The 27,576-nt window shown below is 36.1% G+C and overlaps 1 protein-coding gene across 10 annotated transcripts in view; it reads left to right on the top strand.

Annotated features, from left to right (window-relative positions):
- MEF2C (myocyte enhancer factor 2C) overlaps positions 1-27,576 on the top strand; it is a 141,434-nt gene that overhangs the window by 52,608 nt on the left and 61,250 nt on the right. For all 10 annotated transcript variants that reach the window (XM_069776410.1, XM_069776405.1, XM_069776403.1 and 7 more), the window contains exons 3-4: positions 9,111-9,308; positions 21,296-21,499. In XM_069776410.1, the coding sequence (XP_069632511.1) occupies positions 9,255-9,308; positions 21,296-21,499 (258 nt within the window). In that variant the 5' untranslated portion in view covers positions 9,111-9,254. The remainder of the gene's footprint in view (positions 1-9,110; positions 9,309-21,295; positions 21,500-27,576) is intronic.

The following is a 27,576-nucleotide window of genomic DNA, read 5'->3' as shown; positions in this document are numbered from 1 at the left end:
AATTTTTCAAGCCTGAGTAGGATAACAGCAAACTACTAGCTGTTTAGCTTGAGAGACTGGCACATACAGCTTCCATGGATATCCCAAGATTTGGTCAGATTTTGAGGAATTTCTGTGGCTTGGAGACACCTGCCTGAAGTTTTTCAAGTTTGATTGCTTCAGTTCTCCGGTAGGAAGCTGAATGATGTTAGAGGATATGCTTAAGAGATATTGTCCCCTTTTGGCTTCAGTAGCTAGCCAAATTCAGGGTATTACAAGTTGTTTCTGTTAGAGTAGGGAAACGGACAAGTGGCTTGAGTATTTCCTTGATACTGTTTGTTTACAAAGATTTCTTATATCTCTAAATGTGGAAAGACTTAATGTCCATTATCAAGTATTAATGTTTGAGTTCCCTTTCCCATCAGCAGTAACTCCAAAGCCATTTCTCTGTGTCAGTTTTATTTCAGGGCTCTGCTGCCTGTATTTTCTATAACTGAGCTCTCTCCCGATGTCTCTCAATTTTCAGCTTCTCTTAACGGTCACAAATCACAAACCTCCATAAAATAATACCTAACAAAGTTCTTTGCTGTCTTTTATTCAAATATCCAGGTCTGTAAGATCACAGAAGTTGTGCTTACCAGCAGTAATCCTACCCCTTCTCCCTTCTTTCATCTTCCAGCTATTACTCAAGTTACTCTTAAAATGGCAACACCATGAGCAACACTTCCCAGCCAGAAAAAAATGTTATACTACCATAACATATCTATACAGTTTTCCTGTCAAGATATTTCCCATCACTGACCCAAACCAGTTTTACTTTCATTCAAGCTTTACCTTGACAACTTTTGTCACTCACTTTGGTCATGTTGAAAACAATTCGTTTTACTAACCCCTTCACAATATTTCTATAGAATCTGTTGTTTGGCAGAGGCACACATTTTCTTTTAATGAGGAACTTATTCACACCTCAGTTTTTCTGCTCTTCATTTCTAGACTTACGTTCCCAGTTTTAAGGTACTCGCATCCTCAATTTTGTCACTCTTCTACCTCCTTAGATGATCCTTCCTAACTTTCAGCTTAGTCTTTTAACCAAATACAGTAGTCACTCATTTATTTGCTCGGTACTTTAAAGAGACTTTGAGTTCTTATGTTTTGTCCTGTTTATTCATGCCACAAAATTCCTGTTTCTAAAAGCGCTTTTTTCTAAAAACTTCCTGAAAAGTTTCATTCACAAATGTGTAAGATATCCCTTTTCAAAATACAATTATTAGGTTTCTACAATCCAAATCTTTGTTCCTCCTCACACAGATGAAGTGGTGGTGCAGCACAAACCTAGAATAGCTTGTGTTGTTAAACAGAGATAGGCATGATTCCAGTGCCCTTTGAGTAAGAAAGGGAAGGTTCCTGGGTCAGAATGTATAAAGTTCCTCTGGAGCCTGTTGGATGAAGATGAAGGAGACCAGTTCTGTGTAGTAGATCTGAACAAGTCCACCTGTTTTACCCTAAATTTAATTCTCTTCTCCATCTACTCTGGCTATTGCTTCAAGACTGATCATTGACCATCGTTCAGACACTGCTGTCTCCAGCTGTCTTGTCTAAGGGCATGTACCAAGCTTGCTCGCATTTCTGCAATTCAGCAATTTATAAGCAGAAAGTAATCAAAAATCTTTTCTGGTAACAAAGAATCCTTTTGAGAATCAATCCTTACTTTCTTCAATAGAAGACAACCTAAAATTGTCTGCCACTGGTGTTGGCATTACAGAACTCTTGTGCCCAGGTTCAGACTGTGATTTGATATTGCAGTCCATAGCTTTTTCCAATAATACCTGGAATTGTCCCCTGATTCTTAAAAGTCATTGTGGGGATTTATGTTCCTCACCATAGACTTCCTCACATACAAGGACTAGTAACAAATTTTTAAATCTAGATCTGACCACAGCCAGAGACTGCTTTCAGGTGATGCAATGACTTAACTCTACAGATCTTAGACTTCTCCTGTAATAAGCCAACAGTCTCCAAAGTTCTTTGTATTAGGCTGGTCCCAAACTGTAAGCACTAGTATCTTACCCAGAATGAAAGATGTCTTTAAATACAGGTAGACCAAGATCAGACTAGTTCCAAGATACCTTTTCATCACACAAGGTGCTAAATCACACTCTGTTGACCACTGAAATGCTTCCTCTTGTCTTCCAACTTAGTAAATGACAGACTGAATCTGTAAAACACCCTTCCTGGTGTTTGTTACACATCTATTAACTAGAATGCAATCCAGTCAAATTATTAGCTCAAAACTATCAAAACTTCTAGCTGAAATTGCAGCAGTCCAATTTCCCTAGTCTACTGTCAGACTTCAGACCAATTAGGTGATTCAGTTTTCAGTCCTTTATTTTTTTCCTTGCATTATTACCTTGTCTGATTCAATAAACTGTTATGCTTGAGCCAGTCTCCCAAGCACTTCAAGGATCCTATTCCATATTTATTGGTCAGACTCCCATTATGTCTGTCTAGCTGCCAAAGGTACGTCACAAACTTAATCACAAACCTGTAAACTTTTTCTTCAAACTATTTGCTTTCCATTTTTTTTCAACTGGGTGATGGGCAGACACTGAAATGTCACCTGCTAGTCATTGTAGATTTAAAATCAACTTTTCACAGGTATGCTTCTTAGTATACTAGCATTTCACTTAATTGCTTTCCTTAAAATATTAATTAGTGTCTGCATTCTTTGCTTTACAAATCAAATATTCTTCTTCATCTGTTCTTCAAAAATGTTGTAAATTAGCCAAGTCTTCCTTTCTTCATCAAGCGTAGCAGGCACATATCTCTTCTTACTGGGCTGCAGGCAATCAGTTTTCATTTAGATTGCCAGTGGTTGCTTCCTCTTTTGGTGCACCGCTGCAAGGAATGACTCACCATCTGTGGCAAATTCCACAATCACTTGGGAGGCCTTTGGCCTCCTACCATGGATCTGTATCAGCATGTCCAGATTTGGTATAACATGTATGTCCTGTTCAGAAAACCCTCCTTCTGTGCCTGATGGATGACTCTCAGCACATCCTGTGGAAGGTAAGCTGAAGTCACTCCTTTCCTTCTCATATAGGGGTGGATCACCTTCAACTGACAGGTGGCTACAGACTAGATATTTAGTGTTTGGATAACTTAGTCTTTTCAAAATTAGGGTCTGTGGCATAATGAGGTCGGACTACTATTAGGAAGTACCATCTTCTGCACTATTTTGGCAATGATGCTTAGTTTGCACAGAAAAATTTTTCAGGGGAACATTGCAAGTGAAACTCTTCCACCCACGTTGCGTAAGTTCTTGCTCTGTGAGATAACTTGGTACTGTATTTGAGTTGTAAACGACAGTGACCACCGTTGTCTGATTCAAGGGAGATGAAGTATTCTTACAACTAGTCTTCAGAAGTGTCTAACTCCAAATTCCAAACAATTCACAATGCTAGATATTCTCATGCCTCTTCCTCCTAGGCATACAAATAATGGCATTGATTACAGGACAGTAATTTGGCTGAAAGAGAGGAATTTTCTGCAGTTAATTAATAGGAATATGTTCAAATATAAATGTGAAAAGCAAATAAGGTATATCTCCTGAAGTTCAGACTTAAAAATAAACATGTTCTGCTATCTTTTACAAATAAATAGCTAAATAAATGGAGTATCGGTTGGAATAGAAATCTTACAAATTCAGCAGATGCTTTCAAAATCAGTAGTAAAATTAGAGAACTATTAATTCAGATCAAGTTTTCTCTAAAACTTTTAATTAACTACTTACATATAGGGAGTGATTTTGCAGTTTGCAAGTTTATGAGCATTTTACTCCTGCTTTGATGCAGAACTTTATTGCCCTTGAATTGCTCTCCATTATAAATTAAATTCATGCCATAAATCAGGAATCAGGTTAGAGAAATGAAAAGATGAATACGCTTCAGTAGTTAAAGATTACAAATATTTTCTTTCTGTACAGACTTTTTCAGTTTGGCGCACTCTTTCTCTAGTAGTCTGTAGTATTTCATCTGTTACATTATATCCATGATGGCTTAAATGTTTGTTTTATACTTCCTGTAGCAAAATGCATGATCTCTTGAGAGTTAAATTTAGTAGATTAAAATGAACTCCCTTCCAATCTTTTCATGTGGCAGCCTGCCCATAAGATCAAAACACATAAATGTAGGTTATGTTTAATTTCTAAATCAGTGTTGTGGACAGATGTTTGAAACTTTAAGATGACTCAGATTCATTTCTTGCATGGCTTTCTGCCTGGATAACCATACTGTAGATCGTGCCATTTCTGCTTTACTGATGTACTGCCGTGGTGATGACATATATAATTTTATCATAACCTTTCTGTTAATGGCCCAAACTGTGTCTTTTGTAATGACCATGCAACCAAACCACATTGAATGTGAAGGACCACTTCTATCTTTAATGTCAGCTGATCTCAGTTGGATAACATGAGAGATAATTGTTACTTTCACCCTGTTCTACATTTCTTTCTACTTCATCCAGCTCAAGGTGACAGACCCAAAATGATCGGTGCCTTTATTTGATGCAGTATGCCCAGCTGTCTTTGCATATGGAACATAGTCAGCTAGGGCTTTTACAGAAAAGGTTTGAGTGACCATTTTGTTTCAATATGTGTTCCCCTCTGTGGATTTTCATGGTTATGTTGCAGTTTTTGCAGCTAAATTTTCATCAGAAAAGTAGCTAATGTATTCTTACTCAATACATTTTGATTTTTATTTAGAATCTGATTCAAAACTCTTTTGAGTAAACAGAAAGGCTTGCATAAAAAGATTTCATAGATCTTTGAAGTTACTTTTATTTATCAAGATAAGAATGGTAAGAGAATGGGGACAGCATTTTTCTTGTTTGCTTCCTTACATCAGGATAATAAAAAAAATTGGTTTGGTTCTTTAGTTTTAACCTAATTAATGCACTCAAAATGCAAGCTGCTTAGTGGAACAGGGACATCTTTATGGCAAGTTTGTTTCTTTTGTAAAGCAACCATGAAAATGCTAAACCCTAGCACATTTTAACTTAGTTTTTCTCTGGCTGCCTTCTTGTTTATAAACTAAATATTTTGACTCTCCTGTTTTGATACTCCTTATTGCCCCTGGTGTGACTGTTCAAAGAGCTCTCTGTCTGGGGTGTTGCAGCAGAGCAGATTCAGACAGTTCTGCTCGGAGAAGGAAGTGGAGAGTTTTGGTTCCCATTTTGCACTTCTGGAACAGTTTAGGGAAGGAAGCACCTTTACACCTTTTATTGTTCGTGGTTGCTGACATCATATCCTTCCCTGACCGCTCTGTGCGTGTTTCCTGCCATTCTGTCAAGATTCTTCTGTGTTGCAGAGAAGGGATAGTGGGTGTGCATGTGTGTGTGTATATGTGCGCGCGTGTGTACGTCTGTGTGTGAATGTAGGAGAGAGAGACGGGAGCGGTCAAGTGATCTGCTTCATTTGTCCATTAGCTCTTTTCCCTTCTCAAGGCTCAGACCAATCTTCCGACAGCTACCACTGCCTCTGCCAAATCATATAGTGAACAGAAGCCCGCCAAAAATGAAGTTCCTCTTTTTTGTAAGCAGTCTGATTATTTACTTTTTTTTTACGTTTGGGTTTGCAAAAAGAAAAAATGCTGAAGACTGTAAGACCATAGCATGTAACTATGTGTTTCTTTAAGTGCAATTTGTCTGCATGTGACCGTGTCATTAAGTTGGAAGGTTTCTTTTATGTGGAGAATTACTTCAACAAAGCTTCTGGAATTATTTTAAGTTCCTTTTTAGATTCTCTTGGATAATGAAAGCCCACAGTACTATTTGAGTTTTGTAGTACCTTCAACTTTTCTAGCTAGTGTGCTTTATCAGTGTTAAGGAAATACAATTTATCAATTAACAGGAACTTTAAATTCTTAATACTGTAATCCTTAAGCCTGCAAGAACTTTCAAAAAGTGTTGGGAACACTGGTGAAGTCCTGAAGTAGCCATTGGGATTTGTTGCTCTCCAGAGTTCTTTCCATTCTGTTTGACTCAGAAGTCACCAGCCTTTGAAGGTTATAGCCCTCGAATCAGATGTCTTGATTTACTCATCTGAATCTAACTGATTTGGAATCAATCCAGCTATCTGCTTTATATATGTACTAATGAAATGAACAGAACTATAGGCAAACACATATTAAGAATAGCACATGAAGAAGCATGTGTTGATATGTATATATGTGTAAAAGAGAAAGACAGATACAGAGAACACCACAGCATTCCCAATTTGTTTCTAGTAGCAGTAAAAATAGCAGAAATTATTTTTTTAAAAGGAAATAAGTGTGCTAGAGAAACTGAAAAGCTTTTATTTGAAATTAGACTGGTAAGCAAGAAGCAAACACAAGAGAGTTTTTTTTCATCCACGCAAGAAAACCTAACCCGCTGCATGTTGAAGCAAATTTATGTTTCTTTGCAAATTGTATGTTGGATTCATATGACCTAATGTATTCTGTCTTCTCCTTCAGGTTCTCTCAGATCGTATGATAATATTTAACAACCAAATCATCCTTGCTCCCTTTCAACCTTAATTTCCTGCACATCTATTTTTCCACTTAAAATAAAACTAGTGTAGTTAGTGTATTACTACAGGTAATGAAGAACAAAATTCTGCTCATCAAGTGTTGCATGTATTACCTTAAGATGATTTTGTGTAGATCATAGAAATTTTAAGTGTTCTGACTTTAAGCTGTCTAGAAAAGCTTTTGTTGTTTGAAGACTGGTCTTAAATGTGGAACTAAGTGTGTGGGAGGGACTCAACATACTGCTCCTCCACAAAGATTTTTGTCCTTCCTGGTAGATTTTTTTCAGTGTTCAGTGATTTTTCTGAAGTCGCTCAGCATCAGCATCTTGATCTGCAGAGCCGCTCTCGTCCTTGCTACCCTGTCACCACTGCTCTAATCTGTCCACCCTGACCTTCCACCTTCCAGTGAATAAGAGCTTAGGCAGGCGTAGCGCTGTAAGCCGATAGTGCCACTGGCTTCAGCTGAATGAAAGGAAAGGAAGTTGTTCCATATGCATTCGCTGTGGATTAGCATATTGGCTTACTGTGACAGAGCTAGCCTGTTAGACTCCTTCGCGTCCTGCATGTGCATGGGAAACACCATTCTAACTTGCTCTTTGTATCGGAGGTAAGGCTATAGGAAAAACAGGAAAGAAACCCAGGCCGAGGAAATTTAAGGCTGTTTCTAAAAATAGGCTGGGTTTGTTTGTCAACACTGCATATCAGATAAGACTGTCTCCTAGCTTTGTTTGGAAAAAAAGTTTTATAAATACATTTGATCAACTTAACTTATTTAAAAGTTTTGGACTTCTGGTTTTTGCTGTAAATACGATCAAGCGCCTTTGTGTCTTTTTAGGCAGTGAGAAGTTGAACTGTTTTCAAACAAGTAAAAAACAGCAAAAAAAATTTGCAGCCTTTACACTTTATTATATTGGCACCATTAATTGTTCCATGTTCTGCATTATGGTCATGATTTAGGCATACATAAATATGCCTAGCAAATAATATAAAAAGGCATTCATGTACAGAAAGGTAATAAGTATTATACTTGAAATTTTTTTTTGCCCAGCAGATTAATTATATCATTGTGGCTAGTTAGAAAACTCTGACTGACTGCTTATTTGTTAACTTATTTTTTCCTTAGAGCGATAAAACACTTGAGCAGCTTAAAGTTTAATGTATGCAAAGAAAATCAAGAGAGAATTGAAGATCAGAATGAGTGAGGTTTAGCTTTTCTACCTCAGTAACTTTGAATCAGAGCCAAAAAATGGATTAAATGGCCAGGACATCGTTTAGTGTTACGTAACATATAGTGAGAATTTATCAGGTTGGCTGCGAGACTATGAGCTTAAAATAAATAAGGAAACACCAGCCTCTGTTTTAAAATTACTAAATTTTTATTTCCAAGGTAGTATTTTTAATAGACCATGGATCTAACATAAAAACTTTTTAAAAATCATTTTAAATGAATCTTGTTCAGATTTTTTTTCTCTTCTGTATTTAAAAGAACTGTGCTGTTCTGTTCAACATATGTAAATATAAAAACACAGTAAATGAAGGTTAAAAAGGGAAAAAAAAATTGCATTTTTTACTTCAGTACTAGACCGAACATCATTTCTGTATTTTCTTCTATTTCTATCAAGTCTTTTATTGCTAAAAACACTTTGGATGTGATAGAAATTAATTTTGTGATTTATGACATTTTGTGAAATATGGACTGTATACTGCGTTGTGTATTTTTATGTATTTCATCTAACTGTCCTTAGTTTTATGATAGAACCAGTGTTGTAAAGTTCAGGGAGCAAGTATCAGTGCATTTCTAAAACTGTGAAAATATTTTTCAAAACATTCTTAAATTATCATCAGTCACTATTATTCTGTACTATATAGCTTGTCTTTTGGTGCACAAATTTTTATAAGGAAAGATATACGTATTTGCTAGTTATAAATCATTTGTCAGAACATTTTAGAATTTACATTGAAATTAAATGAACGACAATGCACTGTTTTCTACAAGTATCTTGAGTAATACTTGCACCAATCTATATTCCTAAAGAATAAGGTTAAAAATTTTGGATTTAAAGTAGCTGACATCTCTCATATATCAAGTAACACTTTAATAAAGGTCCATCCTATTTGCATAATGAGGGACATTATCACCTCTGCTGTCAAAACACAGGATTGTTTTCCCTTCAGAAATGAATTAGCTGGCCTACTTAGCATACATAGGTACAGAAAGGTTCATTAACTCTCTGATTTAGGTAATTTTTCATATTAGAGCAGTGAGTGATATTTAAAACAAGAGACACTTAATTCCATTAAAGTTTTGGCAATGTGTATTTCAGTCTTTTTCTTCACTTCTTGGTATATTGGTGGGTTTGTTCATAAAAAGAAGCCTTTGAATTAAGTTATTATTTTTCTATGCATTACTTATTTTATAGATGCAGTAAATTTTTATTATAATTTACTTGTACATTTGTACTTGTACACTAAATTATAATGAGGATGCTTGGCCAGCTCCATATAATAACTTTCATCTAGTTATCAATTTTATAATAACATTTGATTTCCTTTCTGTGTTTAGCAGGAACGGATGCAGGGGACTGTGAACTGAGTAGTGCAAGTGCTGAAGAAGGAGGTTTGTTTTGAGGAAACGGGAAAGAGGAAGAAAAGAGAAGGGAAAAATACATAATTTTAAGGAAGAAGGAGAGAAAAAAAAACGGGGACTATGGGGAGAAAAAAGATTCAGATTACAAGGATTATGGATGAACGTAACAGACAGGTGAGTAGCAAAAGTACCATATTTGAACATCTTACTACATTTCTAAGGTGACTTTTTTTTCATATGTGATTAAAAAGTTGATAACTTTGTATACATAAACCTACCCATATGTATATATATACACAATGTATGGAAGACTATCAAAGAAAAAGTACTTTTGGAAACAACCAGAAACCTCACACACAGTTTTTTCAAGTTTAGTAACATGCACAGTTAGGAATTTATTACTTGAGGCCTTGATTCTACAAAGGCTGATGTGTATGCTCTGCTTTGGGCCCCCTCTGCACTCTCTTTGACTTCAGTTTGTAATATACGTGGTTAAGCGCATCTGCAAGTTGTTACAGGATACAGGCTTTTAGTACTGTATTTTATGAACTATTATAATATGAGTTTATTTGCAGGAGGACTTGCATTTAAATTCATAGATCAAAATAATTTATTTTCTACATCTTTGCAGTGTTTTTATTTTACCTCCTTCATATAAAAATGATATTACTTCATAAAAAATCTCATCTCTTCCTGTCTGAATTTTAAAAAGAATTTGAGTAGCCTAACACATTCTAAAACCCACATACAATAATATTGCCATGTTGTAGTTACAAAACAAAGTCTCCAATACTGATACTATGGCTAAATAGGTCCAGCAGGACTGTTAATTAATTATTACCACTGCTTTAGATAAAATGGCTGAGTAGCTGTCACATATTATCAACACTATCTCTGCTATTTAAAATATGGCCATAAATTAGAGAAACAGCTTTCCTGTTTTCAGAAAAATAAAATTCAACAATTGCCATCGTAAAATAAAATCAGTGAAAAGCTGCTGCTGTTTACATTTGATGTAAATGGATCAATGTTTTGTTGAAACTGGAGATTCACAAGAGTGAGAAACTCTTCATAAAATTGTTTAACACTGATTAGTGTTCTTCATACATGTGGCTGCAATTTAGGAGTAATCACCAGTAGCTGTTTTTTAAGAACTTGATACTGAGTTACTATTAATATATTAGTTCTATTCATTTGATCTACAAATTTCTTCATATATTCAGGTTGTTTTTTAAGAAGTTATGTTGTTAGTCTTAAAAGGATTTTATAAAGCCATAAAAAATTCAGCCTAGGCATAAAAACAAATTATAATCTTTAAATGTGCTTTCCAAGAATTTTTAAATTTTGTAGTGTTAGTAGTCACTTGTGTTCTCCATAGCAGGAAATCATGTATAAAAACAAAATTATATTTATGATGGATACATTTTGTGTTTTCCCTAAAGGTTGCCTGTTGCTGTGGGCCAAGCCAAAAAGCAATAATTCTATCAATATAAAACCATCACCATATTTACTTTAATTGGTTTTTAGCTTGGAATTTAAATTGGATTTGAAATACTGAACCAAATTTATCATTAAACATCCAGACACTAGTTGTTTGGAACTTTCCCATACTACCATGGTTTCTTTTCGAAGTCAACCTGAATTATTTTGTAAATGATACTACAAAATTTTGCCATTAGTCATATTAGTTCATACAATAGCTTCAGTGTCAACTTGCTTACTCAAATACAGGATTTACAGAGAACTTAATCCCCTGTTTTGTCAAAGAGATATCTTTTAAGAAGCTAAATTTACTTTAAAAAATGAAGACAGCTAGCCTTTCAAGTCATTCACAGTAGAGTTTAAAGATTTCTAGCACCAGCTTTCAGAACTAATAATTATGAATAAACTATAACACTAGAACACTAACAACTGCAGTGTTAGTGCAGAAAGTGTTTATCTTGCTAGCATTTGATAATATTCATCATGTTGATTAGTCACTGTGAGACTGAAGGTGTAGATTTACACTACTTTACCTTCCACATAGTATAACAGTGTTGATTCTGCTTCTCATTTCTACTAATATATTGAAACATAATTTAGAAAATGTTTCTACCAGTTTTATCCTCTTTGCATGTAAATCAGTGCCCTGATTTAAAGCTTAGTGAAGCCAATGAAAAGATTTCCACTGATTCATTTAGACTGTGGGATCAGGCTTTCTAGTTGTAGCGATATGTATGTGATTAAATAGAACTGGATTTCCACTAATAGTTGATTGATCCTTCAACCACTTGTATGAGATGTACTCTTTCACAAGCCTTACTGTTTCTTAAAATATAATATATTCCATGAGCTATTGCTGCTTCAGTGAACCTGCATCAGTTTATTTGGTTTTTAACTTACACACTTCCAGCAATCTTAAAATAGTAACTGGTTTATATTCTTTTTTTTTTTTTTTAAATGACATCAATATATTTGAATGCACAGAAAAGATCAAAAGGTTGCATGGGGAAAAAAAAAAAAGCTCAAAAGTTTTGGATTAATAAAGTTAAGGTACCAGCTGAAGCACAGTTCCACAATGCTTATTTGTAGCTCCGTTTACCATTATATGGATGGAGACTGTTTTCTTTTCTTTCTTGCTACCTCACCAAAAGATGTTTGCAAGAACAGCAGCAAATCTATTGACTTGAAACTGCCTTATTGTTGCTTATGTTAGAACTCAGTGTGCTTTCACAATCCAAGGCATGTTAGATGGGAATATGATATACATGGATAGTGCATCCTCAGCTGTTTTCAAGCACATAAATTCTTGGCTGGACAGCACATGCAGGGAAAAATAGGTGGAACACATACCAAATGAAGGCAAATAGCAATAGTTTAATTCTTCTCCCCTCTCCCAGTGCAAAGGTGAATGTTTCAATAAGAGAGTTTTTGCAGGAGTTGTTACAAGGCCTGTGGAAGGTGATTTCTGCCCTTGCTTTTCCACTCATTTGCCCGGCGTCCTGACTAGCTACTTACATTAACCATTGAAAGGAGTACTTGTTCTATCAGTAGAATAGCTGTTTTCTTCCACACTACTGTCTGCTATGGTAGGAGACTCCCCTACGGTTCAACGTGCTTGTATGAGTGGATTGGGAATGACAAAAGTAGTGCTGACCTCCCTCCAAGAGGATTTCTTCTAAGCAGGTCTAGTTGGTTGGATTTGTGTACTTCAGTGACCATACTGCTAATAAATGTAAGTTGAAACTGTCCCGAGTCAGATGTCTGGCTGCAAACCTCATAAAAACATGCAATATGGGGATATGATCTGCACTTTTCCAGAAACTATTTGAAACTTTGACATTTTGGGATAAGTTAAAGGAAAACTACTGCAACCTAGACATTAAAGGCCCAGTCCTTTTACCCTGGACTGCATGAGAGCTCTGTCATTGACTTCAGTGAGTGCAGAATTCAGGATTTTAACTAGGAGGAGCCATTAATTTAATGTTATTTCATGTGGGCTTCCAGTTGGCTGTATTTTCCTGGCTCTCCTAGTTACCATGTGGTGACAAAGGTGACAAGGATGTTTGAATCCTCTGTGAGTGATCACAAATTCTCTTTGGTTGTGGAAGTTTCACAAAAGCCCATCTGAAAAATTTCCTTTCCCTCTGCTTTAAGCCACAGACAGAATGAGTACGAATAACTGCCAGGGCTAGAGTATACATGTATTTATTTGTGTAGTTTAGTTACCATCACGATGTTAAATGGAAATGAAAACTCTCAAGAGAACACTGTTATAAGCACCCAATGTGACCAGATACTTTCTTTTTATTATTGCGACACTGAGTAATATAGTCTTCACAAATGTGGAATGAATCCCTGGTCGTGTTGCTCAGGCTCAGGAGGTCATGGTAGCCCTGTCAACAGCCCATTCAAGTAGACTGCATACATGTTATTAGTTGCACCACCAATAGAACTGATACCTAAAAATATCAGCAGACATCTGATCTTGGAGCCTCCTGACTGCTACATGTTCTTTGTGAAGAAATTTCAATCAGGCAGATTGGAGAAGGCTGCTCTAAAGAATTCTTTGTTGTTTAAAAAAAAAAAAAAAAAAGAAAGAAAAGAGGAAGGGCATTTGCAAAAACATGGGTGAACTTGATTTTCATGTGTTTTCTTAATTGAAAGAAATAATTCAGCTGGCTCTGTTACGGTCAACACATGAAGGAAAAATGGCATTCATCTGCCTCAGAAAAGTCCTTGTATTTTTTCTATTTGTTTTTCATCAGTTTGAAATATTTTGTTAGTTTTAATGAGGGCCTTTTGTGGTCTGCCATAGAGAGGGATCATTTGAAACTCTCCTTGCAACAGGCAGGGCTGCCCAAGCCTAAAATAAATAGGTGTAATGATGTAAATGATTGTATTACTGTTATACAAGGTCACTTACAAAATATCTCATTAAATTCACGGTCTGTGAGCTAAATCCAGAGGTACATTGACCCAGGAAAGAGGGCATATTGACCCAATGACATTCTGGTATCAGGTCTGGAACACCCTCTTGCTTTTAATCCATTGGTTTTTCTAGTTAGTATTAAGAAATATCAGGTCTTATATGGCAGCCCACCATTTTTTTTCCTCTGATCAGCTTGCTCATTAGTTTTGCATATTTCTCCTGTTTGTGAAGCATGCTGTTGTCAGATTCACAGTTAAAACAGAGTTGAGCTTAGCTAATGATTCTGCATACTGTTTAAAACATCTCTTTCAATTTGTAATGAGCTGCTGGGAGCTTAAGTGTTATTAAATACCATAGGAAGTGTATACTTCAATATTAAGGTGCTTAAATAGTAAGACACCCTTTTTAAAGTATCATGTCTGCATAATTCCATGGGTTACGACACTAACAAACACTTGCTGTTTAACTTTTTCATGCATAGACTTTTTATAATTCCTTGATTCCAGAAAATCTGTAAAGCTATAAATCAAGAGTTACTGCAGTTATCAGCTCAATAGAGAACAAATTAAAGCAGATAAGTAAAGTGAGGTTATGGGGCAGGGGAGGAATATCCTGGAGGGAAATGACCGTTTGCAGGAAGACCTAGATTTGTTCTACTGACTTCAATACCTAATGCTGCTAGTTTCAAAACTAATTTCAGCCTCGTGTATCTATTTTTATCTGTGTTTCAGCTCTATTTAAAAGGAAAGAGAAAGAGACAATCAGCTGAATCAGAAACTCCCCTGTAGAAATAGAGAAGAGCCTTACATATTAGTGCTAACATGACCACAAGTTAGATAGAAAACTTTTTTCCACCAATTTCCTGTTATTTTCAGTCTTCTTCATGGGCTGTCTTCCTTTTATCCAAGATCTGAGATTTTATGATCCCCCCCCCCCCAAGGAAATGTTTTCATATGAAAACTTAACTGCTTAGCTATGCAGCTAATCACTATTCTGTTCAATGAACCTTTGTCTTAAACATCACATGCTTTTTATCTTTTACATATTTGAATTCCTTCTTTTGCTTACATTAAATTGCACACAGTAAGACATATACTTGGAATATAGCATTACAGTTAGGCCTTGGTCCTGGTTTTTTTCAGAGGTAAAGTTAGGTTTCTGTGAGCAAAGAATACACCCCAAGTTTTCATGACTCCTAAATTGTAGGGATCTGTACAACTCTGGCAGCACTTCTCAGGTTATGTCAGACTACCTGAGAAGTAAAGTTTTAAGAGAGCTGCTGAACTGAACTGTGAATTTCCAGAATGTATTATATTTATGGTTAAGTGTGCTTGTATTACAAATGTATGTTCTGAGTATAATTTAGAGTGAATTAGCATAAGGTAAATATTTAGGTCAAATTACTTTTAATTTGAAGTCTGAGCAAGAAACCTAAGTAAAGAGAGTGCAGTAGTGAATGAGGTATCTGCCAACACAACAGAGCTGAAAACCAGTGCAGACACAGGCGCAGCCTTGCTGTCTTGCAAGGAATGGTTTGGAAAGCCCTGGGGGAGAAAGAGCTGGAGGTGGGAAGCAGAACTGAAGCCATTGTGGAGAGGAAGAAGTTACACTCTTCCTGTTATGACAGGAAATGCAGACAAATGTGCTTCCTGACCATTTGCTCAGCAGGGAATGAAATATTCTTTGACCTTTACCTTACGAACATTTTAGCAGCACAGAACTAGTAAACATGTTTTTTACCCTAAACATCTATTTGTACCTGCCAGAACTGGTGAAAGCATACCAAAAAAAAGTCAGCTTTCTTGTATATTGTATTAGCTACTGTGTTTTTGATAGAGATAATGGGTTTTGCCTAAAATATGTACATATCTGTACATCTATGTATAATGGACTTAATCTTATCCTCTGATTCAACAAAAGGAAATGAAGTATCAGACATTAACCATTATTATTCTTGCATCCCTGTCTGGTTTTAGATGTTTAAGTGGGAAGCATATTGATACTGTCTAGCCTACTGATTTCTGAGTTGCTTTACATCTGTTAATTAACACATCTTCCAATTATCCCTCCTCTCTTTACTTACAAAAAAAAATTTGTATGAGAGATCCAGCATCATTTGTTGGATTTTGGTAGATCGAATAATATTACTATTTTAAGTATTTGATCTGTTATTTATGTACTAATATACTAAAAATGGGGGATAACACACAAGTACAAAACATTCTTTTTAATACGGATTAATCATGAACACTTTATTTGTTATAGCTATAATTTTAGGGCATCCTGCTTAGAAGTCCTCTTTATCTGGACTATTCAGCAAGTCGTAGCTCAATATGCTTGAGGCTTTCCAGGACAATAGCTCTTTTACCAGCATAAATCACTGCTGTCGCATCCCTCTAAGTTATGCTGGAGGGTTATAAGAACATGGAAGCAGGCTGCTGAAGGTCCTTCACTGCTCTTTAAAGGGTCTTTCATTTAATATGGCATGCACAGCTATTGCATAAAGGAAGTTTGTCTAGAGAGAATCCTGCACTGGTGCTGCTTCCCAGTCCCACTGAGGGTTACTGTAAAGATTGTTGCGACCAGGCCTCTTCATATGACAAACAGATCTAAACAAAAATCACACAGGAGGAAGGGGAAGAGAGAATATGGCAAGAGCTGTAGCATCTCCAGTAATCATTTGGGGTTTCAACATATGATAGGATTAGGTGCCCAGCAGTGACATTTTATCCAAGAGCCCCTTGGTGTACACATGGCCAACTTGACTTTATTTTGTTTGAAGTTAGGTAGATTACTCATGTAGTACCTGCTATTTGTCACATACCTCATATCTACCATGCTTGCTCTAGTCTCTCTGTCAGAAATTTAGACATTCCATGTGAAATAAGGACAAGCAGAACAATATTTCTTCTTGACCACGCAGTGTCTGTATCAGATACTTCTGTGCATCAGTGGTCCCTGTTTTTAACTAGTCACTCATATATGTTTAATGGCAGGAAATGTATATGGGAAGGATTATGTGCAAATTCCCTGTTTCTCTCATTTTCCTGTCAGCAGCTATGTATCTTTATAATCAGGATAGGAAGAAGTAAGGGGAACATTGATATTTTGCCACTGGCTGGACTAAATGCCTTGAAAGATCACAGGACTGCTACTTTGAAAACATAAAATGTGAGCACACATATGCTATGACTGTTAGTGACAAATACAGAGTGCTGTTATGGCTCAGCCTCTCAGACTGTGTGAGATTGCAGAAAAAGTACTAGAAGAACCTGAATCAAAACCAAAAATGAAATAAAATAAAGTAATCCCAAACCAACTCCCACCAAAAAATACAGAAACAAAGACTACGTTGCAACAAAGATAAATAAGGTATCCCGAAGGCTGTATTCATTAACTGGGAGTATTTATGGCTGTTTCTGTTCCCCCACTGATGTATTAACGTCTATAAGAAGCATATAGTTGTTGTTACAAACTTAGCTAAATAAAGACTATAACCAGTGGCCAGTATCACCATTTACACACACACATTTAAATATAAATTTCAGCACATGAAAGAATTTATACTCGCAACTGAGCAACATTATCTTCTAGTTTATTTAGTTTAAATAAGTTTTACTTACTAGCGATTAAACAAGAAGGTCTTCTCTCGGCCAAATGACCCTCTAAATGAAGCATATCACAATGTGTTATATGCACTTAAATTCAGACTGTCTAAAGCCCCACTTACAGACATTGCAATGACTAGTCCATGAAAGATCTCTCAGAAGACTCTTGAAGCTTTATGCATGAAGAGCTAGTTGAGAGATGTTTCCATGGTATTGAAGAAGAGCCAGAATTGAAGTGGAAAAATGCCCTTTTAACAATCCTCTTTTGTCAATGCCTTTCCTTTAGCACATACAGTCGGTTTCACCTTTAGTTAGAATTTCATCCAAAATGCATAAAAAGCTCACCTTGATTTATATCAAGTAAGTTGGAAGCTGGCTACTGGTTTGGGTTTGGGTTTTTTTTTAGTTTTCCCAATACTTGAAAGCAGCATCTGATTTGCTTACAGCCTATAAAGTCATCAGCATTTATACTTCTTTATATACAAAAATGCTGCAGGCTTTAGTAACCTTCTTTCTCGGTACCGCCATTCGTGTTATGAGGGTAGTTTGGCTCTTAAATTTTTTAAAATAACCTTTAAATAAGTAAAATAACCATAAGGCTAAGACAAATGTAATAGACTAGTGGGTGTTCAGTTAATACGAGGAGATGGAATTAGGTTATTTTTGGAATATTTCAGAGGTAAATGTGGTACTCTCCGCACACTGCTCTTTTTGCAATACATATAAAACTATGCATAAAAGTGCCTCATAACAGTATCTAGAAATTGTGTCAGAGTTTCAAACCTTGTGTTTTATGTAAACATGCTTTACAAGGTTTTAAAGACAGTTGAATGCTGGCCTCTTATCTGTTCCACTTCCTCCCTCCACTCCACTTTCATTCTCCCCAGTTCTCACACTGTCATTATAAAATATTATATCCCAAAAAGAGAAGGACTTCCTAAATTGCCTATCATTCTCCTAAAGAGGAGAAAATCTGTGAACTGAAAAACACCCACAAATTAGCAGTGGTTTAGACAGCAGGGATAATTAATCATATCTTGACTAATATTGTCAGGAAAGAATATGTAGTGATTTGATTCTTGCTGCTGAAAAAAAAGTTAAATATTAAACAGATATTGAAATGCATGCTCATTTTTGGATGTCCTTTTTTAAATATGTTGATGAATTGTATCAGTTCATGTGGACTGTGTGTGTGTCTTGTTTATTCTCAGCACTAAGTCAGTTCAAGTGTAGTCAGAGCTTCTTAAGTGTATGCTGCACACTGTCTTCCACCTAGGCGTAAGACACCAAATGTTTTAAATAATTTTTGCTAATTTTTAACACTCAGCAAAATTGCTGCAGTACTAGAATATTATCTGTTACTTTAGACAATATTTATTAGATGCTTTTAGTTTGGGTGAGCAAGCTTAAGATAACAAATGGTTAACAAATTGAGACCCCAAAAAATTTAAGTAATAAAGATGCTGTCTACTTATATTGCTCACAAAAATATTTTAGCATATGGAAGAGAAGTATATTCATCTTCCTTATGTAGCCACATAGAAGAAAGTGTGCAAAATGATAATTTCTTTTCAATGGCTTGAAGAGTATTCTTAAACTTTTCTGAAGTTACTGACCTTTCACTATACATTTGAAAATACAAGTTCACCCCTACTATAAACTGTTGTCAAAGTATAAGTTTACATATATATATGTAATATACATACGTAAAGATAAGCCACAATGAATGACATATTTTAAAAGAAAAGTGGTATTCCATATCACCACAGAAACAGTAGTAGATACAACTGGTTTTAGTGCATTTATCAGCAGTGGCAGAAAGCATTATCTGATAGATCTAGAATATGTTAGAAAGATCAAGAAGTTAAAAACAAATCAAATTCAGAGCAATTAAAATTATATATTAAAGAAAAGAAAAAAAAGATCTAGCTGATTTGTTCTTTCTTTTTTTTACTCTCCACAAAAAGGAACTCTTAACCAGTATCATTCTGGTGATAAGTATTATGAAATAAGTATGTGCTATGCAGCACAGCTGTGTGGTTATTCTAAATGTTCAGGAGCACCTAACAGTAAACACAAACAGTGGCTTTAAAGATATTTCTGTACTGGAGTGTACTTTGATGGTAAGAAGCTGTAACGTGCTAAATTCTGAGGTTTCTGTTGCACAGAAACCATACTGTACAGAGACACTCCACCTACAGCACTGTGGTCAAGAAGTTGATTGAAAGGCATTTTAGATGCTGAAAAATATGATGAGTTAGTACATTTTATTTTCTGTATGTTTAGCATTTTCTAAAACATGCTTTTATATATATATGTTTCAATAAATGCATTGCACTTTTCTGTAATCAGAGAAAACATTAAAGGCGTATTTGAAAGACTAGGATTTTTTTCAGAATTTGAATGAAGTTTTGTTACCTATCTCATTATTCATTCCAAATATCAAAAGCCATTGACATGGACAAATTTAGAAAGAACTTACTATCAATTATGGATACTTGAGACCAGTGCTGTGGAAAGTGTGTTTTTAAAATGCCTGAATAATTGTATTTAATGGCAAACCATCTTTTCTTAACAGTACGTTGACAGAGGCTAAAGAGATTGAAATGACAATAAGAGGAATAATATTCAGTATACATTTGGGACAATAAATGTTCATAGTATTGGCACAGAGCCTCATCTTTCTGAGACGGACTAGCAAACAGGGATTAGCAATACTTAAAGGTCACGTTTTCCATGGCCTGACGTGCTGGGATTTTAAGGTAGTCTAGGGTCACAGTTAGCATTAACTTGCATTAGGAGTGTGACGAGATAAAACAGCAGCCATATGAACCACGTACAGACGAATCTTCTTGCCTTAGCATTAAAGTGCAGAGGTGCTACTGCTTATGGGTATTAAGGAATGGTAGCAACAAGTGCAGGATTAGGCGGACGTATAAACTTGGTTGCGTGCCTGTCCTTGACATATCAAATACCTTGACTACATGTTAAATTTGATGAATGATAGGCTTAGCAAAACCGTATTTTCCTCTTAAAAATTCTTGTCACTGAAAATTATTAGAGAAAAAAATAGATGTAAAAAAAATCACAGTCATTGTATATCCTTAAGGAAATTGCATATATGAAGAAACAGAAGAAGGAGAAATATTCAACCATACAACTAGCTTAAACAGCTCATGGTAGTTTCTTGTTCTGAGTCACATGTCTTACTGGAACTTGTAAGCTAGTGCAGAAAAGAAGAGAAGAAAAAACCCATCTATTTGATGTGCACGCCTTTCGTTGTCAAAACAGTCCCTGTGGAAAATTATGGTTTTGTACAGAGTAATGCTATTTTTCATTCTGCCTGGGTTTTGCGTGATGTCAGGGCATTAGCCCTGAAGAACTTAAAAGCACATCCCTATTTTTTCCTGTATAATATGACGCAAAGTCCTTTGCACTAAAAAATGCCCATTCATATTTCTAAGCATCTAATTTGAAATGAAATAAAGTATGCTACGTCTGTGTTTAGAAAAGACCTTGTTTCTAAGGTGGTATTTGTTGTCGGCCAGCTATTGTTTGTTTTTCATTCATGCTTTGTAAATCTCATTTCTCACATGAGTGAATTTTTAACACTTCAAAACTATTGTGAGTGTGTTTATATGAGCAATGTATCTCTTTTACACAACTTAAATGCTGTATGAAATAATTTCTTCACTAAAAATCTAGCAGGAGTTGGGGGGCAAGGAACCAAAGTCAATCACTATCAAAAATAAGAATTGCCTGCATGTGTTCAAACTATTTACAGCCGCAAATCTGAGGTGCGGTTTTAGAATATTATGGGAAAGAAGTATGCAGTATAAAGAGTATATGAATTAAAAAGGTACAGAGAAAGATGCAGTATCAACACTTCATAGCACTACTTGATGAAAATGTCCCATGCTCTTTACCTGTACTTCGAGTTTTGTGCGGTGAGAATTAGGTATATTTCCTCACTTGCATAACACACACATATATTCTGGCTTGGAACTATATTTATATTTATGCATTTGCCTTCTGAAGGTGTTCAGTTCAAAGACTACGGAAGTCACACACTGTATTTCCAAAAAAAAGAAGAAAGACCAGCTTGGGGATTTCTGACGGACCTTTTTTTCTGTTTTTTCCAGGTGACATTTACAAAGAGGAAATTTGGGTTAATGAAGAAGGCTTATGAGCTGAGTGTTCTGTGTGACTGTGAGATTGCTCTGATCATCTTCAACAGCACCAACAAACTGTTCCAGTATGCCAGCACTGACATGGACAAAGTGTTGCTGAAATATACCGAGTACAATGAGCCACATGAGAGTCGAACAAATTCGGATATTGTTGAGGTAAGATTTTGTGTTCTGCGAGGATTCTTCTTTTGCTTTGCTCTGAGACGGAGGTACTCAAAGCTAGAGGCCTGACCGTCTTTCTCAAGGGTTGTAGAACGTACCCTGGAGGTGACATAGCGGCAGGAGAGGAGAGCGGGGACAAGGGGGTACTAGTCTGGGGGCTGGAGATGGTGCAGCAGAGACTGGAGGGAATCCACGTCTTTTCTGAAATGCCAGTTTCATCCTGCCGAGTCCCGCGTGCGCAGCAGAAACGCCTACGATGGGATCTCCGTCTCCCTGTCGTCCAGCTTTCTCTGCTGCTTTGTCCCATTGTCCCATTCCCCCTCTCCGTGCCTCGGCCGCTACCTCCCGGCTGAATCTCCCCTTCGACTCCCAGTCGCTCCCAGTGACATGCTTTCCAGAAAACATTGTGTGCCTTGTCTCCTCGCTCTAAAAGTTATAATGCCCTCCATCCAGGAGGAACTGAAAAATATAGTGTAAAAGAAGTGGAAGAAAGGATTTAGAATCACTGCTTTAAGGCATTTGACTGACTTGGTTAGCTTTTTGATTACTTACAGAAGCAGGAGGTTTAATAAAATGCAGGAAAATTATATTTACGAGCTGCGCAGTAACAAATGTTTCGGCTACCTCACCACGGAATGCTGTTACCATAATATAATAATAACAGTATCAAAGCAATACTATCAGAATGCTAGAGACACCCTGTAATTATTTTTTAAAAAAATATATAGGGCAAGTTTTATTTATAACTACTGAAAATTATTAATTAAAATTTAAGATTTTCCATTTTAAGCTTCTGATATTTGCAGAAAAGTCAGCTTACTTTATAGTCACATTAGGATTCAAGCCATGCAAAATAAATGAAGCTTTCAATGATTTTGTTGTAATAGCAAAACACTCAGGGTAATACCTAAGAAATTGGTTATATGACTTATACAACTCCTGTTTTCAAAGCACCTAAGTGATTTGGCATCTAATGGTATCATCGTAAAGGAAGGATGGGGTCCTGCCTTAAAGATCAGTGAAAATTTATTCATAATTGCTGCTGAATACCATGGCCTATACACTTAGATTATTTCAGATCCTATTAAAGGTGTTAGTTTCATATTTTTAAATAATCTGGGTGTCATCTAAAATGAGACTTCAGTGCTTTTGGAATCTTCACTTGGGTTAGTCATGTGTTTGAGACTAGCAATGGAAGAAAGTGTGTGAATTACATATAAAATGTTTTTGATGGAGGAAAAATACTGTGTAATAGACATCGTTACACTTGTTACAAGATGTCACAGTCACACCACCATAGATTGGCAAAGACTGCAACCCAGGGATATATATCACTTTTCTGTCTATCCTTATGTCAACATATAGGATGATACTGTTTTTCTTCCTTCATGATCTCCCAGCAGATTTTCTCCCGTATTAGGAGAGGATGATGTTCTGACAGCAGAACAAAAATTTATGAGAGTTAAGACTAAAAGGAAAGTACATAATTTCTTCCTCCTCTCCATCATCTCTTTTCCTTTTTTACTTAAAATCTCCTAGACATGAAGCCTTTCCTGTCACCTAGCTCTGGTAAGCCCATGTCCTGTCCAGCGGAATTCAAATTCTGTCCCCAAAATAATGCCCTGTCCTCTTTTAGTGGCAAAAAGCCAGAATATTCTTAGCAGAAAAAGTTTCCTGTGATATCTTTACTTCTTCCTGCAGGCTTTCTTGTGGGAATAGGTGAGTAAGCCAGTAGTTAGGGATTCGTTATATGCTTCACAATGAATGAATACCTTTGATCATGAGGACTGTGGTTTTTCAAGAAACTTGAGTGAAAATGTAAAATCTAAAATAATGTCTGTTTTGTTGTAACTGTGAGATTTTCAGAAAGAGCACTCTCTGTACCAGCAAAGTCCCTTTCCTGCAAAAATAGCGGGCCAGTTCAGATAGGCTGATAGGCAATTTTGCATGCAGACGTGGTTTTCTGGCTATACCCAAAATTTGGTGGGCATACCTTTTCACTCCTCTAAAAGGAGCCAAATAAAAGTAGGTAATTGAAATAAGCATTATTTAAATTGAGTAATCTAACAATAGGCAGAAAAGGCCAAATGAAGTACATATTTATAGTTTTTCCATATGTTCTGTCAGCTCTGAATTCAGTCATTTGATCGTTTTGCTGTTACATTTTTCAATGTTCTGCCTGTAATGCAAAATACTTAAGCCACACCAATGCCAGTACTGTTTCAGGATCAAAGGAGTACTTGTACAGGGTGTAGGCTTTGAACAAGGGTTTCGTATTATCATGCCTTTACTTGATAATTAACATCACAGTTACAAGTAGAATAGAGGAATAGAGCCCATGAAAGTATGCAGCCTGAGAAATGGCTCGACTCTTAGCATAGTTTGGATATATTTTTAGGTACAGGATATAAATCTGCCACACATTTAAATATTTAAATTGATCAGTTAAACTGACTACATTACACATATTTTCCTTGTAAGGAGTCCATTTTTTTTTGCTTTCAGACAGCTACATTTCACACTTACAAGTTTTTAATCTTATTCTTCCAGAGCAATCAACAGCAGCTGAGAATCAGACAGTATTATTAAATCTGATGATTTTCAGCTAAATGACTGTTCAATAACTATATTTCAGTGGATGAAAAGAGCATAGCTGTGTTCACAGATTTCTGCACACTATTAGAGAAAGAAAACTTTTTTAGGTAGACTTATGAAAATTTGAAATATAACTGTCAACCGTATAAAGGTCTTTAATTTAGAATCCCATTTCTGTTCAAATTCAGCATAATATTAACTATTTAGTTACTTTTTGGTTGTGGTAGAACTGTGTTATCACTCATTAGAAAGTGGTATAACTCTTTGAAAAGTCTATATTCAAAGAATATAAAAAAGGTAGGTCTCTAATATGTAGTTAATTACTTTTAAGTTAAACCACTGCTATTCAAATGGAAAAATTACATGAATTTTCATGTAGGTCTGGCTAAAGCTGTTAATTTTATTAAGCAAATGTTTTCAGTTTAATTACTGGGATTAACTATATTTAGCATTTCTGAAGGACTGAGTCTTCAGGCCATAATTTGTTATTTGAAGTATCAGAAGACACCAAGTGTCATACATCTAACAAACATTACACAGGAAAAAAATGTTTGACATTCATTTTAATACTTGTATTACTGCAAATCAAGCAATTTTGTCCTACCCAGCTTCTAAGTATATGATCTGATTACATCTGTCACAGTGTAAAATGGAGTGGCTAATATTAAGAGAATCGTAAAGTTCAGTTACTGTTGTGCTTTGAGCTCTTTTGGTTTAGTGATTTAAACAAAAAGCTTATACTTTCTTTAAACATGTGGTAATTTTATTTACTTGTAATAAATATAATTGAGATGGTCTTTTCCAGTTTCCTCATTCAAAATGGAGTAAATTAACATGCAATTTGGTATATCTGAGTTCTTTAGATCACAAAGATTATCTACCAGCTGAATGTGTTTCAGTTATTACCCAGTAAATACACTTACAACATCCACGGGTAACTAAAAGTCAATGTCTACTCGTGAAGGGGAAAATATTTGCATTCAACACTCAAGTTTACCCATTTTAAGAAACAGTGACAATGTCACAACAGTCACAACAGTGAGTCTTACCAAAATCTGTGTGGAGGTTTTATGATATGCATTAGTACTGCAAAAAAAATGTTCATTCTGAAAGTTCTGTTTAGAGTTAAGTGGATTCTTGAAACTAAAGCCTTTATATCCTCACCCACCAAACCACTCACTCCACAGTCGTTCATTCAATTTTGCTTTAGATAAAAAGTGCATGTTGGTTGCTAGATATAGTAACATATTTTAAGGAATAGCAGAACCTGTGCAGCGTTCCTTTGACACTGAAGAAAAAAAGATTAATTTCATATTTACACTAACTTCAGAGTGCTGTTATGTAAATACCAACAACAATATATTCAGCAGCTGTCATTTAAAACCCTGTGATATAATTACCAGAAGATTTGTAATTCTTTACTTTAAAATGGGATTACATTTTGTCTTATTACAAAATCCTGTGGCATTTGGTACACAGTCTTTGGTACAGGAGTAGCGTCTTTACAACTAGAGTTCCAATCTGTCCTTACAAGTTTGTCAATACACCCAGTTCCTCTCAGCTCTATCAGAAAAAACTTACCTTATGAGCTTGTTGTTTAACATTATCAGCACAGTTGTATAGGACTAGGCAATAATTTTCTTATGGCAATGAGGAAATGGGGAAGAGTAAATGTGAGAATTTTACAATAGCCAAGTACATGCATTATGCATTTTTTGCATTACTTTAAAATGGGGCCAGATCCTCTCCTTGTTTCTGTAAAACAGAAGTGGAGGTAACACAACTTATTTCAGTGATATTTCACTGCCACACTACTGTGAGTAGCAAGAATCCAGTGCCAAAGCACTGTAAGCCCACCGCTTAGGAGCTCAGAAAGGACATTGCCCTTAGATTGTAGGGGACATATTTCAGAATAGGAATACAAGGAAATGTTTTTCATCTTGGCTGCAAAAGTAATTACAACCCTAACCATATTACAGAAATCTACTGTGGTTCTTAAGCTAAGCCATCAAGGCTTTGCTGATTTAAGGTGAAAATTCCTGCCTGTTTTCTGTCTCCCTGTCCTTTCTTCCATGTCACTTCTTTCATGTCAAAGCATCAGCTACTGTCTCAGCTTTAGCAGACCTCTAGTGAGTTTTTACTAAGTCCTGGTTTTGATTCTGTTTCTTAGATACTGAGTCTAATATGCTGATCCTTGCTCTGCGTGCACGTAAACCATTCCTCCACAAATCACTAACCACTTCATCTTTCAGCTTTTTTTAAGCCCCTGATCCATCAGTTTCTTTGACCCTGCTGTTCTTATTGTCCCTCTTTCTCAAACGGGCTTCTATTCCTCTGCTGATTCAGTGGTCACTACCTTTAACTCAAGTTCTCCTACTAGGTCAGCCCTTTCAAATTCATCCCATTAAATATATCTTCTGTTTTCTGGCCAACATACATCCACCTCCACAGTTGCCCTGCCATACCGCTAATCACTGGTAGAGAAAAAGGAGGAACAACATGAACTTCCTCCATTTTTCTCTTTCCTAACAGAGGCTCTATGTTATCAATGCTGATCACCCACCAAATCTTCTTTGAATTTTGTAAAGTTCACTACTTAAAACTGCTACTTTTCATGCATGCACACACATCTGTCTGATCTTTGCAGCTGTCTTTTATCTTACAAGAACTCTTCTATGACCTCAGTGTCTTCGTTTTCTGAAGTATCTCTCTTGCTATCTGCCTTTGCCTCTATCTTTTACTGGCATCTGGCTTCAACTACTCCTTTTTTTCTCTTTTTTTTTTTTTTATTTTCACACTCAGGAGGAGTTCAGTGTCCTCAACATAGACTTTTACATATAGGAAGATCTCAGCTCCTGCAATACGTCGTCCTATCCCTCTGTTTCAATAAAATCTTACCCTCGTTTGGCTTCTCAGCTATATATTGTCTTACTCTGTGGGGATTTTTTCACCTAACTATTTATCAAGCATACTATGCTATTTCACCCACCTCTTCACTCAGTCTTGCAATTTTGCTCTATTCTAATGCACACTAACAAAGTATTTGTAGCCCTACTTCAGACATGGCACAGTAAGAACAGGTAGCAAAATAAGGTGATGATGATCCAGTAACATGATTCTCCATGTATCATCATCAGTCCTGTTTCCATCAAACAATGTTTGTACCTCTCGTACCGAGGACCATCTTTTGACCATTTCTGAGGGTCTCCTCATCTCAACTCATCCTCAGTTTCATCCTTCTTAATCTCTTGTCAGTTGCACTCCAGTACGTACTTGTTCTTCTGTCTTCCAGTCCCTGAGACTGTCACTGTTGTTCTCTCCTTTGTCTCTTGTCTCACCAGCTGCTCCTTCAGTCTGCCTGTTAGGGATCACTTTTTCATTACACTTGATGCCCTCCATCCTGTTTTCCCTTTTCTTTCTCACTGAAATTGTGTAAGTTTGGAAAAACTCGCATCGGGTGAGCTCTTGCTTTTAGT

The sequence above is a fragment of the Haliaeetus albicilla genome, chromosome Z (genome assembly GCF_947461875.1).
Source record: "Haliaeetus albicilla chromosome Z, bHalAlb1.1, whole genome shotgun sequence".
NCBI lineage: Eukaryota > Metazoa > Chordata > Aves > Accipitriformes > Accipitridae > Haliaeetus > Haliaeetus albicilla.
The sequence above is the reverse complement of the archived record's forward strand: the minus strand, read 5'-3'. Positions and strand labels throughout refer to the sequence as shown.